At 34.2% G+C, this 16,957-nt stretch overlaps 1 protein-coding gene across 3 annotated transcripts in view; it reads right to left on the minus strand.

Moving 5' to 3' along the window:
* Window positions 1-16,957, minus strand: part of LRRC7 (leucine rich repeat containing 7) — a 317,511-nt gene that overhangs the window by 85,019 nt on the left and 215,535 nt on the right. For all 3 annotated transcript variants that reach the window (XM_088022969.1, XM_028102462.2, XM_088022968.1), the window contains exons 14-16: window positions 14,198-14,322; window positions 11,955-12,203; window positions 6,956-7,156 (exon numbers count right to left, since the gene is read on the minus strand). In XM_088022969.1, the coding sequence (XP_087879095.1) occupies window positions 6,956-7,156; window positions 11,955-12,203; window positions 14,198-14,322 (575 nt within the window). The remainder of the gene's footprint in view (window positions 1-6,955; window positions 7,157-11,954; window positions 12,204-14,197; window positions 14,323-16,957) is intronic.

The raw sequence follows: 16,957 nt of genomic DNA on the forward strand, positions 1-16,957 counted from the left end.
CAAGTCTTTGGGTATTGCAAAGAAACAGACATTTCTTTAGCTCCTGGCTTAAGTTCAATTTTTTGGGTTGGTTTTGGTTAGGTTTGTATGAGAATATTTGCCTGTGAAAAACCTGGGTATATATCTGATACTTGTTAATTCTTTAAAGAAAATATTTCTAGCTGAACCTTTCATTTCCTACAAGTGAATTTTAAGACTCAGCGAGGTCCAGGCTTACAGGGAAAATTAGACCAAGATCCAGCATAGAGGCAGGATTCTTGTGTTCATGTCCAAAATCTTCCCTTATATTGTGCCGCCTCCTAGTGAGCTCAACTGAGCACATTACAGACTTTTAAAATCCCGTTCCAGATTTGAAGAGGGATAGGAAAGAGAGAGGGATTGATGGAAATTCTGGAGATGAAGAGGGAAATCTGTGTTTTCATGGATTTTGAAAACTATTTCAAGGTATTATGATAAAGTTTTAAGGTGACAGAATAGAGAGTAAAAGCCTTTACACATCTTTGTAGAAATTTGTAAGTAGAAGCAGACACAAGTTTGAGAAATTGTACCATGAAAAGTCATAAAATATGTTAAGGCTTATCAAAAAATACTCAATTACAAGGTGGCATGTTTCTCTTCCATTCCTGCTTTATCATTTATTAATCAGGTTATCTTGGGCAAGTCAGTGTACCTCTCTGTACCTTATTCAATTCATCAGTAAAATGAAGGTAATAGATGATAGGAATTAATGCTATTTTCTGTCTAGTACTAACATTCTATGAATCTAAATGTAACTTATTTGTTGAAATAAGTTGAAAAAGGAAATATTCTTATGACACCTGATACTGAAGTACAGGAATTTTGTTTTAGTCAACAAAAGAAACCAAAGAGTTGTACATATAATTAAGGGCTTCATTACTTCATTTTCCTTATGACTTATACAATCAGTGTGCAAGTTATCTTGCATGTATAGATCAAATTTTCAAATTTGTATCCCAAGATTGTGGCTGGAGCTTGGCATGGTAGGTATGGTATGACTCAGATTCAAGTCTCTGGTTCTGCTCAAGAATTTCTACTTTGAATCAAAAAGAGCTCTAGTGACTAGGAAGAGACTCTGATATCAGCTAATCATGAGCTTGCCCCTTTTCTCCAGAGTTCTGTGGCTCTCCACTTAGGAAGATTAACACTACTGAAGCAAGAACAGTGGATTCCCACTGATCCAGTTAAACTCACTTATCTTCATGACCAAAATGATAATGATGATGATGATGAAGATGATGCCATCAGTTATGGAGGATCTATTACATATCTGCTACTGTGCTACTATGCTAAACACTTTATCTGTATCATCTCTGTTAATCACTTAACTGATAACCTAGTTTTTTACTGTTATTATTTTTAAGTTATTTAATATCATTATCTTTGTTTTACACTTAAGGAAATGGAGGCTCAAAGAGGTAAAATCATAATTCCACATAAGTCACCAACTCAGTGGGTGGTAGAGCCAAGATTTGAACTGGGATCTGTGCTATTGGAAGGCCTTCTGTGTGGTACTATGTATGCTCTGCTGTCTACCCTAAGAAAAGCTCACCTCTCAGCTGGACTTCACAGAACAGACAAGTTAACTGTCCAACAAAGGAAATTAATCATTGATTCTGTCTCTATAAATTCTTTTAGAGAGGCTGCAAGTTCACGTTGGAAAAGTGGGTGAAGCTTTTGGGACTACTTCTATGGTGAAGGCAGTGGAAGTTATTGGTCGGGAATGAAATATAATGAGGGTCCCATTTTAAGCACCTTGAACCATATTTGCTTCTGGTAAGGAGACAGAAGAGGGGGAGAGAGAAAAGGTAGAATCTCTTTATTTCTTTAACCCATTGACCTTGTGTCATTCAAACTAAATCTCAGCTGCTACTGCTGTAGGGAAAGGGAGCCCAAGGTAGAAGTGACAGGGGGAAAAAACTTGTGTCTGAGCTTTCAGGAGTCCAGGTCTGGTATTAATAAAAACATTTAAGGACATTTTCAAGGGTAATTGACTACTCTGTATTACCAGGAGAGAGATGTGCTTCCTCTATAGAAAGAAATTGGGTGGAGTCTCCTAACAAACAAGTAAGTCCAGAAACTTTATGAACATGGTGGACATAGTGAACAGGTATCCAGTGAGAAGTTTTCTGTAATGCAGGGTAGTGGCCCACAAAAGGATTAAAGGCGGAGGGGCGGGATTAGCACATCATTCTCTTTTGGAAGGGAAGGGAATTATCATTTACTGTAGCTTTCCTCTTCACCAAGAACTGTGCTTGCAGCTGTATAAAAATACTTGTTTTCATCTGATTGTATCTCCACAAAACTCTAAATGTTATTGTTACCTGTAGCTCTAAAGATATAAAAAGCAGAGCTCAGAAAGTTTTCAATGACTTATCAAGATCACAAAATTGGTAACAAGGTAAATTCAATTAATGTCTACTAGACTCGAAAGCACTTTCTCTTGTTCCTAAACTGTGCTCCAAGGTACCTGTGGTGCTGTTTTTAATTCATCACAGGAATACATGGGTTATTTTAAATATTTGAGGGAAACAAAGCCATACTTGACATCAGTCAGATACTGTGTGAATTGGTGGCTCTCAGTTTTAATATTAGATTGCACTTTCCTTTTGATGACAATCTTTGTGAAGCTGGGTTTTTGGTGGTTGCTGTGATCAAAAATCAAGTGCTATTTGAAAATCAATGTGAAACAGAATTGTAGTATCTAATATGATTCCAAGGTTTGAGAAGATAAGTAGTATCCCACAGCGGCACACATTTCATTAATAAGTAGTTTTGTTATTTAAGCATGAAATAAAACTATTATTTTCCCTTTCAATTTATGTGTATTATTCTTCAAATGACCACTAGGCAGGGCATAAATATTTACTAAGTTGTTCAGACCTACTACTTAATAAATGGAACTGTTAGGTACTTCTTTTGGTCTATGATCCTTGTAACAAAATTACTAAGACACTAGAGGCATTTGTATACCAAGATTTTTAGAACACTTAGCCTTTACTCATTTCATGTCATAGCTTTATTTACCATACCATTCTTCTTCCTTCCTTCCCTCCTCTTTCCCTGCTCTTCTCACTCTCCCAATAGTCTTCATCATGATATTTTGCCTTTACTCATATTATATTAATGTATTAATATGGTAAATTGTTGTTTTTAGAATACATGTTATTCAACACATAGGTGATAAAACACAAATAGGTATGGCAGCCAACACTTAATTAGTGATTGATTTGACAAAAACTCAGAGAAATTGTTCTTCCCCTCAATTAACTTCTAATTGGATGTAGAGACAGACATGTTATTGGTATTACAACTAGACTCTATCAGTTGTTCATGTACTGAACAGATATTTGTTGTGTCTGACTCTGTAGTAGGCACTGTGCTAGATACCAGAAAGACAATGGTAGACAAGACATACCTGGTTCCTACCCTTATGAAACTCAGTCTGAAGTTAATAAACAACATAATCATAAATGTTTTCCTTACATTTAACACAAATAAACAGGATGACGTGATAGAGAAAATCAGAGGTTCTACTGATCCTGGTGATCAGGGAAGGGCTTCCTATCGAGGTCATCTCTAAACTAAAACTTGAAAAGACGTGGAAGTGCTAGTCATATAAAGAGCTGGGTGCTACATACTGAATGTTTGTGTCCCCTCAAAATTCATAAGTTGAAACCTATATGATGATATTTGGAGGTGGGATCTTTTTGGGAGGCGATTAGGTCATGAGGATAGAACCTTCATGAATGAAATTAGTGCCAATGTAAAAGGGACCCTAGAAAGCTCCCTATCTCCTTCTACCATGTGAAGTCACAGAGAGAAGATGGCCATCTACAAACCAGGAAGTAGGCCTTTACAAATTAGTACCTTGATCTTGGACTTCTTAGCCTCCAGAATGGTGATAAATAAATGTTTTTGTTTATAAGCCATGTAGTCTATGGTATTCTGTTATAGCAGCCTGAATGGACTAAGACACAGGGAAAAAGCAAATGTAAACTTCATAAAACTTATATAAAGGAATATGGAAGTAGAGGACAACCTTCATACTTCCCCATCTTCCTTATTCATATGACCCTCCCAGCTGTATTCTTTGTTTAGCATAACGTATATTAAAACTCTTGGCATAGAGTTGGCAAATAGAAAGTGATCAATAAATATTGATTTACCTTTCCTTTTCCTTTTTTCCTCTGCTGCATTTGTAATCCATTTACCGTGTTTATTTTTATCATTTCTGTTTCTGGTTCTGCCTACCTCTATTCTTTTCTCCTTGGTTTTCCATATTTAACCATATGGATAAATGTATCATGCAGTGTGTGATACTCTCTTCCATATTCTTGACAGTATGAACTAAATAATGACTCAAAAATGTCATACAAGTGCAAAACATACAATAAAATGTTTCATATACACTGGTCAGTGGGACACTTGGCCATCTGTATTTATTTTATTTGGAAGTTGAAAATATGGAGTGTGGTCCCTTGACCTGGATGAGCAATTCAAGAAGGGAGGATGATAAAAAAGCAATACTTTCTCTTTGCTCTAGGATGGCTAAAAGTTGGGGAAAGAAGACCTAGAATCACAGTTTTAGAAAAAGTATTGAAATTACCTGTGAGATTTCTGTTCAAGATAAAAGGTCAGGAGAAGAAAAAAAACTAAGAAAGGGTGGGATGAATCACTGAAATAATTATAAAGCTTAAGATTGAGTTTCAATTAGATAGGAAATAAGTGTTTTTAAGGAGGGCAAATTAGATTTGTGTCTTAAAAAGATCATTATTAGTGGCACGTGGGTGGCTCAGTTGGTTAAGTGTCCAACTTTGGCTCAGGTCATGATCTCAGGTCCCGGAATCGAGTCCCTCATTGGGTTCTCTGCTCAGCAGGGAGTCTGCTTCTCCCTCTCCCTTTGCCTCTCTCCCTGCTTGGGCTCTCTCTCTGTCTCCCTCTCTTAAATAAATAAAAATCTTAAAAAAATAAATAAAAAGGGCATTAGCAAAGTAATGAGGGGGCTGGGGACAATGTAAGCCAAGAAGTTGACAGTTTTTATAATAATGCAGGACAGAGTTGAGGGCCTGAGGAGGTTGAAGAGATACACTTAGATGAAAATGTAGATTTAGGTGACTGTTTGGAAGGGGCAGTGAGTGGAGAGAAAGAAGGAAAAAGAAATCAGGATACCTTCCAAATTTCTAGCTTGAGTAAGCTGGTAGATAATAGTGCTAGCAGAGATCAAGGTTGGGCACATAGGAGCAGAAGTAAATTTGGGGAAGAAACATTAAATATAATTTTGGATTTTTCAAGTTTGAAATGCTTGTGGGATAATTTTAAGACTTATTTTCTCTACAAGGGTTATAAAAAATTTATATCCAAAGCCATCTTTTCCTTGCCTCACCTATCCCAATCCTGTATTAAGTAATTTTAAAATCTTCTTATTTTGTAGGAAAATTACTCAGTTTATGGGTTATTATGACCTCACAATTATTTTAATGTTAAACTGTGATTGCATGAGGTTTAAATATTAAGTGTATGTGTATTTAGTGTGTACCTCCTAAATGTTGAATTTCTTCCTTTTTATATTATTGGAGTGTCTTAGAGATAAAGGAAAAGTCTGTTTCTCTGCTATTGCATATCTGTAATATTTTAGAAAGGAAAAAGTACAATAATACTGATTTCATAAGCAAAAAGAAAAAAAAAACAACAAAAATGAGTATTTACTTAAATTTTCTTCCCTGGATACCAGGCTGTATTCTTCTTTTCTGGGGCGGGCTGGTACCTCCACTGGCAGATATTCACACCAGGCTTATTTTTGCTCAAGCTTTTCCCTTTGTCTGGAATGACTTCCTCTCTTTTGACTTTAAAAAAATCACCCCATTATCAATATGCAGTTCAACCTTAAACTGTTTCACATAACTTTTTAATTGATTGGCAGTGATTGCTTCTCTCCAATTTCTTAAAGTATTATATTCTCCATCACACAACTAATCATGTGACCATATTTTATACGATATGTTCTCTAATTACTTCATCTGTGGTAATTTTACCTGGCTAGGCTCTAAATTAGTCGGGGACTATGTGTACATTTTATATTTCTTTTCTCTCTCTCACAGTATTTAGCACAGTGCTAAATATACAGTTGGTGTTTAATCAGTGCAACAAATTGATGCTGTGAAATGCAGATTTGTAAAAGAGTTTCACAAACCTAGATTTTTGAGAAGTAGATATAGTAACTTCTAGACGTACTCATTCATACCAGTTATGTTTCTAATGAAGATAAAAAGGTGATAACCAAATTAGCTGAAGAGTGAATGAGATAGTACAGAGGTGGCATAAATGTAGTTGAATTCTTTTCAGACCACACAAATTGATAAGGATAAATATCTAGTTGATTCTAAAATACAGGAATTAAGTTTCACATGGCTAGATCCAGAAAAGCTAAATTTCAAACTTATCTCCTCTTTGTCATGTTTATAAAAGTGTCTCCTATAAAGGTTTTAATCCAAACACAGAAACAAACAAACAAAAAATTGGCTCTAAATCTGATCAAGAATCTCACTGAGATTTGTAGAGTAAAAAAAAAAAAAAAAAAAATCTTCATTTAGTCTTTTCTAATGACTCATACAATAAAAGTTTGGGGTAGCCAAAAGAGTGTAGTGAAAATGATATAATGCACTTATTGGCCAGGCCTAGCTGAGTGAGCAAGTTATTCCTTCTGTGTGTATTGGAACTTTTGGAGCTTTATTAGTATTTTTAGGCCATGAGGGTGTCATTTACCTGTAATTTATTAAATGCAACCCTCGTATTTTGAAAAAGTAGAGAGACTTATTTATATTTTAGGGGGAAAAAGGCACTTATCAGAGAAGATCTAATCAGTTAAAAAGACATATAATTTAGTAATTCCAAAAAATCCAAACCACACTGGCAATTACCAATAACCTTGAAATACCTCCACTGTAATCTCCTTTGGGGCTACAGGCCACTTGTGTTCATATTTTTCTTTCACAGTTTGCTCCGTGTTAGCAGTTGGATTTGAATTCTCAACACGCACTCCATGGCTTGGCTTACCCACCAGATTTTGAACAGATTTTACCATATTCTTTAAATCCTCTGGATAAGGAGTTGGATATCGTTTTAGGTTTATTTCAACCTAGAAGTTTATAAAAAGAAATTTAACATAAAAATACCTTCGGCAAACATGTTCACAAAACTACTCCATTTTATGTGCAGTAGTAAAACCAAATGCAATATAGTGAGTGTTGAGCTGGCTGAGAAACTGTATTGTAGAGTAGAGCACATTCTGCCCTCATGGGGCCTCTTCCCACCCTGTCCACCTTCTAGATTAAAACGAATTTTTTGGGTTTTATTCTATCTTTAGACCTACCCTGCAGATGGTTGAAATAGCAGTAGGTCAAACATATAAGTGACTGGTAATCTGAAGATTTTAAGCGTTACTATCAGCTGCTTTTATACTTTAGAGGCTGTTCTTTCCCTATCTTAATTATTTATAAGTAATTATTTTCATGTTAAAGATATCTTTGGAATATCAACGTAGATGATAAGAGGAGACCCCAAAAGATTTACAAGTAGAGTTTATCATGGATTAAAAAAATGGGGGAACTGACAGTATCTGCTACCAAATATGCATCAGCTCTATGTTAATTAGCATGTTATATCAAAAGGTCAGGGAGCTAATTCTTGTTAATTCCTAAAAAGAATATGCTTCAGGGTGGCTTTTATATTTAGTTTTTACCCTAATAAAGCAACATGCTTTGTAGGTAATGTCTTAAAATAAAAAGAAATTTAAAAATTGAGGAGATTTTCTAAGATATTCTAGATACACATGTAAATTTTGGCTTATATTACCCAGATATTTATTTCCATTCTTGAATTCATTTTTGTTGTATCGATGTGACTTTGAGGAACATATATATTAATGATTACTCTTCACATTTAATTTAGAGAGAGAAAATATGAGACACTTCCATATAGAAAATCCCATTATCAGAATATTTAAAATATACGTAAATTGGAATAAATACAAATTATCCATGCTGATTAAAAGGGAGTGGGAAGGAAAACAAGGAGCAGATTTATTTGTCCTGGCTTATTCCAACCGTCATGCCTTTTGCATCTGAGTAGAACCAACTTTACAAAATGGAATGGTTTACGTGATTGTGGTATGTGTCTGTGAAAAGTGTGTGTGTGGGTAGTTTGGGAGGAATGGAGAAGAAAGCAAAGCCGAAGAAGGAAGGAGTGGGAATGAGAGTAAAGGAGAAAGTGGGGGGGGGGGGGCACACACATACCCACCCACCCACACCCATGTAATTCATGGGATGTAAGAAACTATGATGGTGGTATAGATCTGAGGATTATAAATATGAATTCAAACACTTTTGCTCATCTGCAGTTTTAGCAAATCCACCAACTTTGTTATATTTATTCTTCCTTGTGGCTCCTTTTCCATATCAAACACTGGGATTGGACTCCACTTGATGACTTCTAACATTCCTTTCAGTATTAAACAATCAAAATTATTTTTCCAATAAATTTTTGGAAAGCTGAGGAAAAACCAGATAATTTTGCTAGTATAAATATTGTTGAAGTCTTTTATACTCCCAAACAAATAAGAACGAAATTAATAATATATAGAAATAAAGCTACAAAAATATAACCTAAGAAAAATTTAGACTTCTCAGAAAAAAGGTGTAAGTTGTTAGAATGTAATATAAATATAGTCCAGGGTACTTAATTTATAATGCATTCTTAAATAAACATAAAAAGAATGATATCCATACTAGACAAAGTCCATTGGGATGCATGCATTCTTGGATCTGCTGTTTAAGTTGGTATTAGAAATGTTAATCACAAATTAAATCTAAATTTTAAATTATATTGTTGAACTCATTTAAAAGTACTTGAGAGCAAAGGGCTAAAAGTCAAAAAACTACATTTAAAAGATATAGATTGTAGAGTGGTATGGCTATCATGCCAATTAAGAACATCTTTTAATTTTTAATAACCAGTGGTATATGAATGAAAATTAATTTTCATGTAGGGCAATAGATTAAAATTCTATGTACCTTAAAGAAATCTTCAATGCTAAAATTACACTTCTAAATTGAATCAAAAGCAAAAAAAAAAGTGAAATGTTCTTCTTTAATTGAATTAAATTCCACATTGAATAATGTAATCTATTTTTTGTAGATGCTATGTCTCATCTGACACAATTAGATGACTGTTTACTAATGGCCGCAGTGCCAATATTTTCTGGTTATTTTATAAGCAAGTTAATGTGATATTTTGGTCATATCACCAGAATATGTTTGGGTTCTTTATCTCTGAAAAATATTTAAATTTGGAAACAAGATTTGTCAAGCTAATGAAGCTTAAGCTTTAGAGCCTGTCACCTGCATACATTCTTTCCAAAGCCTTGTGAGGGGCCCTACTTTTTTATTTACATGGTTATTTCATATTCTTTTCCTTAAAGAGGCCCTTCTCCAAACTGTGGGAAGTTCAGGTCTTATAAAACTTGGATTTGTTCCACCTAGACAATAAGCTCCTTTCTTCTCATTTACTAGTCTACCAACAGAACTTGGTGGACCTGGAGTCAGAAGACCTAAATTTAAGCCACAGATTTACCCCCAACAAGCTATCAGCCACTAATCTTTCTGTCCAGTTTCTGCTTATGTAAAATGGGAATGATAATATCTCCAGTTAATCTAGAGCTAAAATGAGATAATAACTGTGAAAATCTTTTGAAAATGTATAAATTCTATGCAGAGATTAGATACTATTTTCTAAAATCAGATTCTACTTAGGTATTTTTAAAATCTGAATTTTTTTGGCAGTTTAGATTCTACTATATATACTGTATATATGTAACTCCACACTACCTGTAACTTTTTGGACTTTTTTTCAGATTGTATACAGCACCAACTATCATTTATTCAGTATCTGCCATGTGCCAGGCACATGTACAATATTTTATAAGGATATTTAATTTATTAATAGTTATTTATATAATATATAATACTTATCTCATTGTGTACCATATAGATTTGAATATAAATAATAAATGATTATAATTATTAACATTCATTAAATACTTATAATTATAATTAAACATAGTTTAAATTTCATAACCTATTGTAGCACCTGTTCCTGTCTCCCTGAGAACAGGGCTCAGGCAGTATAAGTTCCTTGCCCAAAGTCATACAGCTATGGGTAGCACTGCCCAGATTCAAACTCAGGTCTTTGACTCCAAAGTTTATGCTACAGAAGTGTCACTTGGCTCAGGGCTATTCTCTGATATAAGTAAAGCACATAGTTGTACAATCCTGGAGAAAAGATAGTGTGTCTAAGTCTAAAATGTAAATTTTATTGAGTTAAATAACAAGATAAATTCAATTTTTAAAACAAAGCTATTTTATAATTTCTTCTTAAGGGAAACTATAATATTTTATAATTGTTGTTTGTAAGCTCCGTAAAAGCATATTTTATACCCTTTTACAGATTGTTTTGCCTACGCCTTTCTACTTTTTAACTCTTGTGCAATGCTTCAGAAATGAAAAAACATGATCATAAATACGATTTTATTAATAGTTCAGTCATGCCCAAATAAGAACAGTTTCTTTATATTTCTAAATACATAGGCTAGAAATATTCCTTCATTCTAATATGGGATGGAGAAATAATGTAAATTCATTTATGATATAAATAGGTGGGAAAAACTGTCATTTGTTCTTACCAAAATGTGTATATCACTCACCATAAAGTATTTGTTCATTTTACATATACATTTTATTGAAATGCAAGATTTTCACTTCAATGTTACTTCATTTTAATTTTAGAAAAATAGAAATGTTTCACAACATTCTATATATTTCAGATCTAAAAAAAGTGCAGTAAATGCAAATAGCAGCTGCAAGATGTTGGAGACTCCCAAAAGTTTAGCAATGGAAGAAAAAATTATTGTTAATAGCTAGGGCATTTAGAGATGGTATCTTGAATTCTCAAAGAACTGTGGTTTTCTTATATAATGATTAAATTCTAATTTGGTTTGACTGTAAATTCCAGTAAGAGAAGAAATAGTTAATGCTTTGATTACTGATCATTAGGGACCTTATCCTGGGAATTAATCAGAGCATTTTACACAGAAAGGAAACCTATAGGAGTTTCAGTTAGGATTCTCAGCTGGCCTTGTATTGCAGAAAGAATATAAGACACAGAATAAGAATCTAGTCCATTACATGTGAATGGTAAAGCTTACCAAAAATGTAGTCTTCTTTCCAATCCCATGAAGACATTTTTTTTTCATTGAACTTTTAAACACCCAACCCACTGAGATAAGGAAGCCCTGTTTGCCACAACTCCCAAACCAATCTTCTCTTACAGGAATTCTCATCATTTGTGCCTTCAAATTAGAGGGAAATTGATGCTTTTCAACAGATGTCCATCTTTGTGCTCAAAGTCCACTCTCAGCAAATCTCAATTCAAATCTCATGCTATTTTAAAAATCAGGTTTTAGTTACTTAATCTCCCTCTGAATTGATAATACAAAAATGTGTGTATGTGTGGGGGCAATTTAGATTTTATCAATAGTGTCATCAACATTCTGCTCAACTATTGGTATTCCCACACTTTAAAGAAAAAAAATCTTTAAAAATAAAAACATAAATAAAAATGAAGCACCCAACTCAAAAATCATGCCATATATCCCACCATTAGGCACCTCATTATTGGTGCTCCCCACCCCGTGACTTGATCTCTCCACCCCATCACCAATGTCAACGAACAAAAAAAAATGAGGTCAAACATTGGCAATTGGATGGTTTCTGTAGGATCAACATTTCTTACCCCAATTCATGCAGAACATACCCCATAAACCACTGTTCCAAAGTTGCCTCTACATGGGGGATTCTCCTACCCCAAACACCTAGGCCTACCTGTCTGCCACTTAGAGAGGGAAGAGTGGTGGATTGTGCTGCAACTGGCAATGGAGTACACATGCTCCTTTCCTGCTGGAGGCCACTTATACAACCCCATGCCAGCTGTGGGTCATTCTGGGGGACGGGCATATCTTGGATCTGCTGATCACACCTGGCCCATGGTGTGCAGCAATCGCCAGACAGTCTGGCAGGTTGGAGAGTAATCCCACGCTGGCCCCTTTCCCAGGGGGCTTGGCAGGAGTGATCCTGTGGGAGAAGGAATCTCCATTTTCTGGGAGAAAGAGGAGCACTGTAGCAATACTTTCACTTTATCATTTTTCTACTCTTGATTTTTTTTTCACTCTGGGTAATGCACTTAAAACAACCATCAGAAAATTAGTTTGAACTCTTTGTAATAAAACAGTATCAATATCATGTGAAGCTAATGGGTCACAACTTTTTCACACAATGCAGCATTCATATTACACTATACACTCTATAAGTAGGGCATTGTACTCTAGTCCATTTGGAAGTTGATGGTAGAGGTCAGTGGTTCCTTCCTAAATTTTATGTAAATGAAAGGTAAAATGGTGCTAAATTTAATGTATATGTAATGAACCAGAAAAGTGTGATTTAGTGTAAGATTTCTGTATATTCCGTTCATCATACTTTCATGATGATTTATTTAGAAGTTTGTTTGTGTTCTAATTTGTCCAATAGCTCAATGGCATTGGAAATATTCAAATTAGTCAAAACCAAGTGTTTGAGATTTTTGAAACACATACTGTTTCACCAAAATATAAATAAATCAAATATAAATAAGCATAAAGAAAATGCAATCTAAAGTATAATGAACCTACTCTGATTATAAACAAACCTGACCACATAACACACAAACAGGGCTTCTAAATAACTGTTTGCATTTTATGTTTTCATTGACACATATACCAGAGTACATTAAGCATACTATTTTCTTATTAGATCCTTTGAATATGGATTTTTAGGACTAAGTATGTAGTTTTTGACATTCAGTGAAGTAAAAGAATGAATCAGAGGTCCAGTATAGAATGCATCATCCATTGGTTCTAGATTTAACATATGAAATCTTAAAAGAAGAACTTAAATGCTATAAGGGTCTTTGTTTAGTTTGGCATTGCTTTTTCCAGAAATTCACAAGTTAAAAAAAAAATGTTTCTTTGGTTATTAGATAGCACTAACCAAGCATCCAGAAACATTTTTTTAAACTCAAATCTTATCAAAACTATCATTTTGATTTGGGAATCCATTTTGGATTTTCCACAATGATGTAGAGGTAGTCAATTACCTTACTGTCTAAATCTAGTAAGGTTCCAGGGTGTGTTGGTTTAAGAAAAAAGTTTAGAAAATGTGGGAATGAGGGGACAGAAAAGAACACATTACACAATTTAGATCTATTAATAGGATGCACATACAATTACTTAAGCAATTAGTCACTCAGAGGGAGAGCTGTTAGTATTCATGATGGAAAAAGTACACAAATAATACTATAAAAGATTAGAGATTCAAGATGTTGCTGTGATGATAATATGAAGATCTGATGTTGATAAAATTTCCTCTGCACTTCAAATTTAAATAATGAAAAAATATAGATTTTAAAATTCCACTTTGTTACTTGACTTAGATTAGTTCCAATAAAAGTTTTTACGAAAGATGTTTGAGGTGAAAAAATTGAATATCACCTGCTACTAGGCACTTGCCTCCTTTAAAACTTGCTTTCTCATTTCAGAAAACTCATAAATTCTTCTCAGATACCCCAGAGACATAAAATCTTTCAGATATTTTAAAGCCAATATAACATATTAATCCATGGGCTCTTCCCTAAATGTATTTTTAGGTCTCAGATGGCCTGCCTGGTGCCTTGCTTAGTGATTAGAATAAAACCATTCCAGTATTTCAAAAATGTAATAAGTTGCTTAGGTAAAGCCTATCACTCAGATTCCTTTGTTTGTTTTGGCTTTCTCTCACCTTGAATCTCTTTCATGTTGTTACTCTGTAAGATGGGGTGGTGTATCAAATTTGCTCAGTCAGAATTGGGACATGAGTCTCATTCTGAAGCACACCACTGCTTCTCAGATTACCCTCCTGCTATAATGAAGGAGATGTGAAGATGTAGCTGACCTTCAAGCAGAGGTCACTCAATCTGTCCCAAAATCTATTTTAATCATAACAATGGACAAACAAAAATAAGGAGAAGAAAGAAGAAACAAAATGAAAAGTTTCACCTTAACTTTCCCAGCATTTTCGTCATCTTCCTTTTTTTCTTCAAATTCAAAGGCAACAGTCATGCGTTGTTGTCTCTGCTCTTCCCACAGGGTAGGGTTAAAGCTGTCACTGTCTGACTGGAAATCTACAGTTAGATTCCAAAGTATTATTGCTTTTTCTTTTTACATGAGGTGTTATTAATAGAGCTCGGTACACTATGCAAAAAATGGCAATAGGTATACAAACAAGTACAAAAATTTAAAAAAGGGGAAAATAAAGAGAAAGAAAGAAGGAAAGAAAGGAAAAAAGAAGGAAAGAAAGAGAGGGAATAAAATTCCCTTGGTATTTGTTACATGGTTTTTTTACATCTTAATTCAAATTCAGCTTTCCTAAGTACATATTAATTATATATTGGGATTGGGAAGTTTTCTAGTGTAGAGAACAGGCTCTCCAAAGGATAATTAATAATAATAATAAAGACAGCTGGACTACACATTTTAAAACATTATTTTTTAAAATCTTCACACTACCACACCAGTGGTAGTACTAATATATCCTCAGTTTGTTAATGAGAAAACTCTAGGTGAGTTTTAAGAGAACTGCTCAAAGTTTTACAGCTTCTCTGGGTCAATGCAGGATTCTATTCCATGTCTGTGCGATTACAGAGCCCATACCCATTATCTGTAGCCACTAAACTCTATTAGGATTTTATAAAAGATACTACATAACATTGGCTTTTCAGTAAAGTGTGTGAGATTGCAAGCTTTTCTTTTTAGTGTGTGTATGTGGTGGCGGGGGTAATGGAGGGGAGCTTGTTTTTAGGGTAACTTTAAAATTATGGTCTAAAAACTGGTCTAAGTATGTCTCAAATGAACAAGGAAAATAAGTGGCTTATAAATCTTTAATTTATATCAAAATGTAGGCTAATAGTAATATCTTCCTTACCAAAATTAATTGTGAAGATCACATGAAAATGCAATACAAGTACTTAGTTTAGGCTAAATTCTTTCCCAAAAGATGCCCTTTATCATATATTTCCTTCTTTGTTGCAAGGGATTCTGAAAATTCATTTATTATACTTCTGCCTGAAAAGCCAAAAGGTGACTTACTTAAAGTTCAAGAAAATTTTTCTATTACCAACTCGTCTTTCCTCAAAGGAAAACAGAACAAAACAAAACCAGGCTAATTCCTTAACATCATACACCTTGCCTGACTAGATCTACCTCACTCCCTGCAATAAATAAGGGATTTAATCTGCGAGACAGTATCTCAGAAATGACTAGCAAATCTGAGACTCTTTTCACTTTTCCCTACATTTTTTTGGAAATGAAATATTTTGGTAATCTAGGGATACTAATATGAAAATATAAGTAAAGTTGTATGAATAAAAACAATCCTTCCTTAAGGTTTTTCTTATAGCTTATGTAAACATGGTGCCCTCTCTTGCATAAATTCAAAAGATCAGTTTTACTGAAGTCTTAAAAAAAATGAAAACAATCTTTCCTTTTCCTACTTTTGTAAGTCAAAATGTGAATAAAAATATTCTAAAGTATCCCAAAATGATTCACTTATATTTATAAGTCATAAAGACTAAAGATGTTTATTATAATTATCCCTGAAAATAGATCCATAAACAGATAGTTGCTTTTAAAAGATGCTCTCATTCAAGTCAACTGGGTGGATTTAGTCTATGGGTGCATTAAAGTGGGTTTACTCTTCTAAGTATTACCATTACTGTAAGACTGTAGAAAATATGTGTGGCAGCCTGTTCTGGCTTGGGCTAAGGAGCCGATGCAGAGTTCCAAATGGTAAAGGACAAATCTCTTTCATAAAAATTTTATGAAATTTGTCATCATAAAGGATAGAAGATTTAATTTAAAAAAAAAAAACGGAGGGGGGGCGCCTGGGTGGCTCAGTTGGTTAAGCAACTGCCTTTGGCTCAGGTCATGATCCTGGAGTTCCGGATGAGTCCCACATCAGGCTCCGTGCTAGGCAGAGAGTCTGCTTCTCCCTCTGACCCTCCCCCCTCTCATGTGCTCTCTCTCACTCATTCTTTCTCTCTCAAATAAATAAATAAAATCTTTAAAAAATTTTTTTAAAAAATTAAAAAAATGGTTTAGGTTTTCAATAAGTATTTCTATCAGAGCTACTGACATCATTTAGAGAAATTCAACCTGAAAGACAAAGAATGGTCATTATTTTCAAGTCATTTCTTTATGGTTGACTCTTAACATGAAATAATTTGGGGCCTGGGATCACCGGACAAAATGTTTAAATTGTGTCCATGAAATTGGTGAACACAGAAAATAAAACAGTTCATTGAACCTTCCTTAAGGTCTGACTCTTCTTATCTCCTTTCAGTTAGCTGGATACTACATTTAGTGAACTAGTCATGTCTTGCAATCTACCAAGAGAAATTGTTCCTAAAAACCAATATTTTCACATAAAATAAGAAGAGGGAGAGTTAGTTTTTGGAATCTTATTTAAAACATTATAGTGCACATTGATTTTGTATCCTGCAACTTTACTGAGTTCATTTATCAGTTCTAGCAGTTTTTTGGTGGAGTCTTTCAAGTTTTCTATATAGAATATCATGTCCTCTGCAAATAGTGAAAGTTTGACTTCTTCCTTGCTGATTATGGAAGGTAAGATTTAAGCTTAGGGTTAACCCCTGGATGATTTGTATGTGTCGTGTAATTATTTTTATAGCCTTGCCCATGGGCCAGGATTCCTGTCCAGAGATCAGAATAAAATTAATACGTTTTATCCATTATCATATA

Source organism: Eumetopias jubatus, unplaced genomic scaffold (genome assembly GCF_037043125.1).
Source record: "Eumetopias jubatus isolate StellerSeaLion01/CBP00866 unplaced genomic scaffold, mEumJub1_p1.0 scaffold_4, whole genome shotgun sequence".
Lineage (NCBI taxonomy): Eukaryota > Metazoa > Chordata > Mammalia > Carnivora > Otariidae > Eumetopias > Eumetopias jubatus.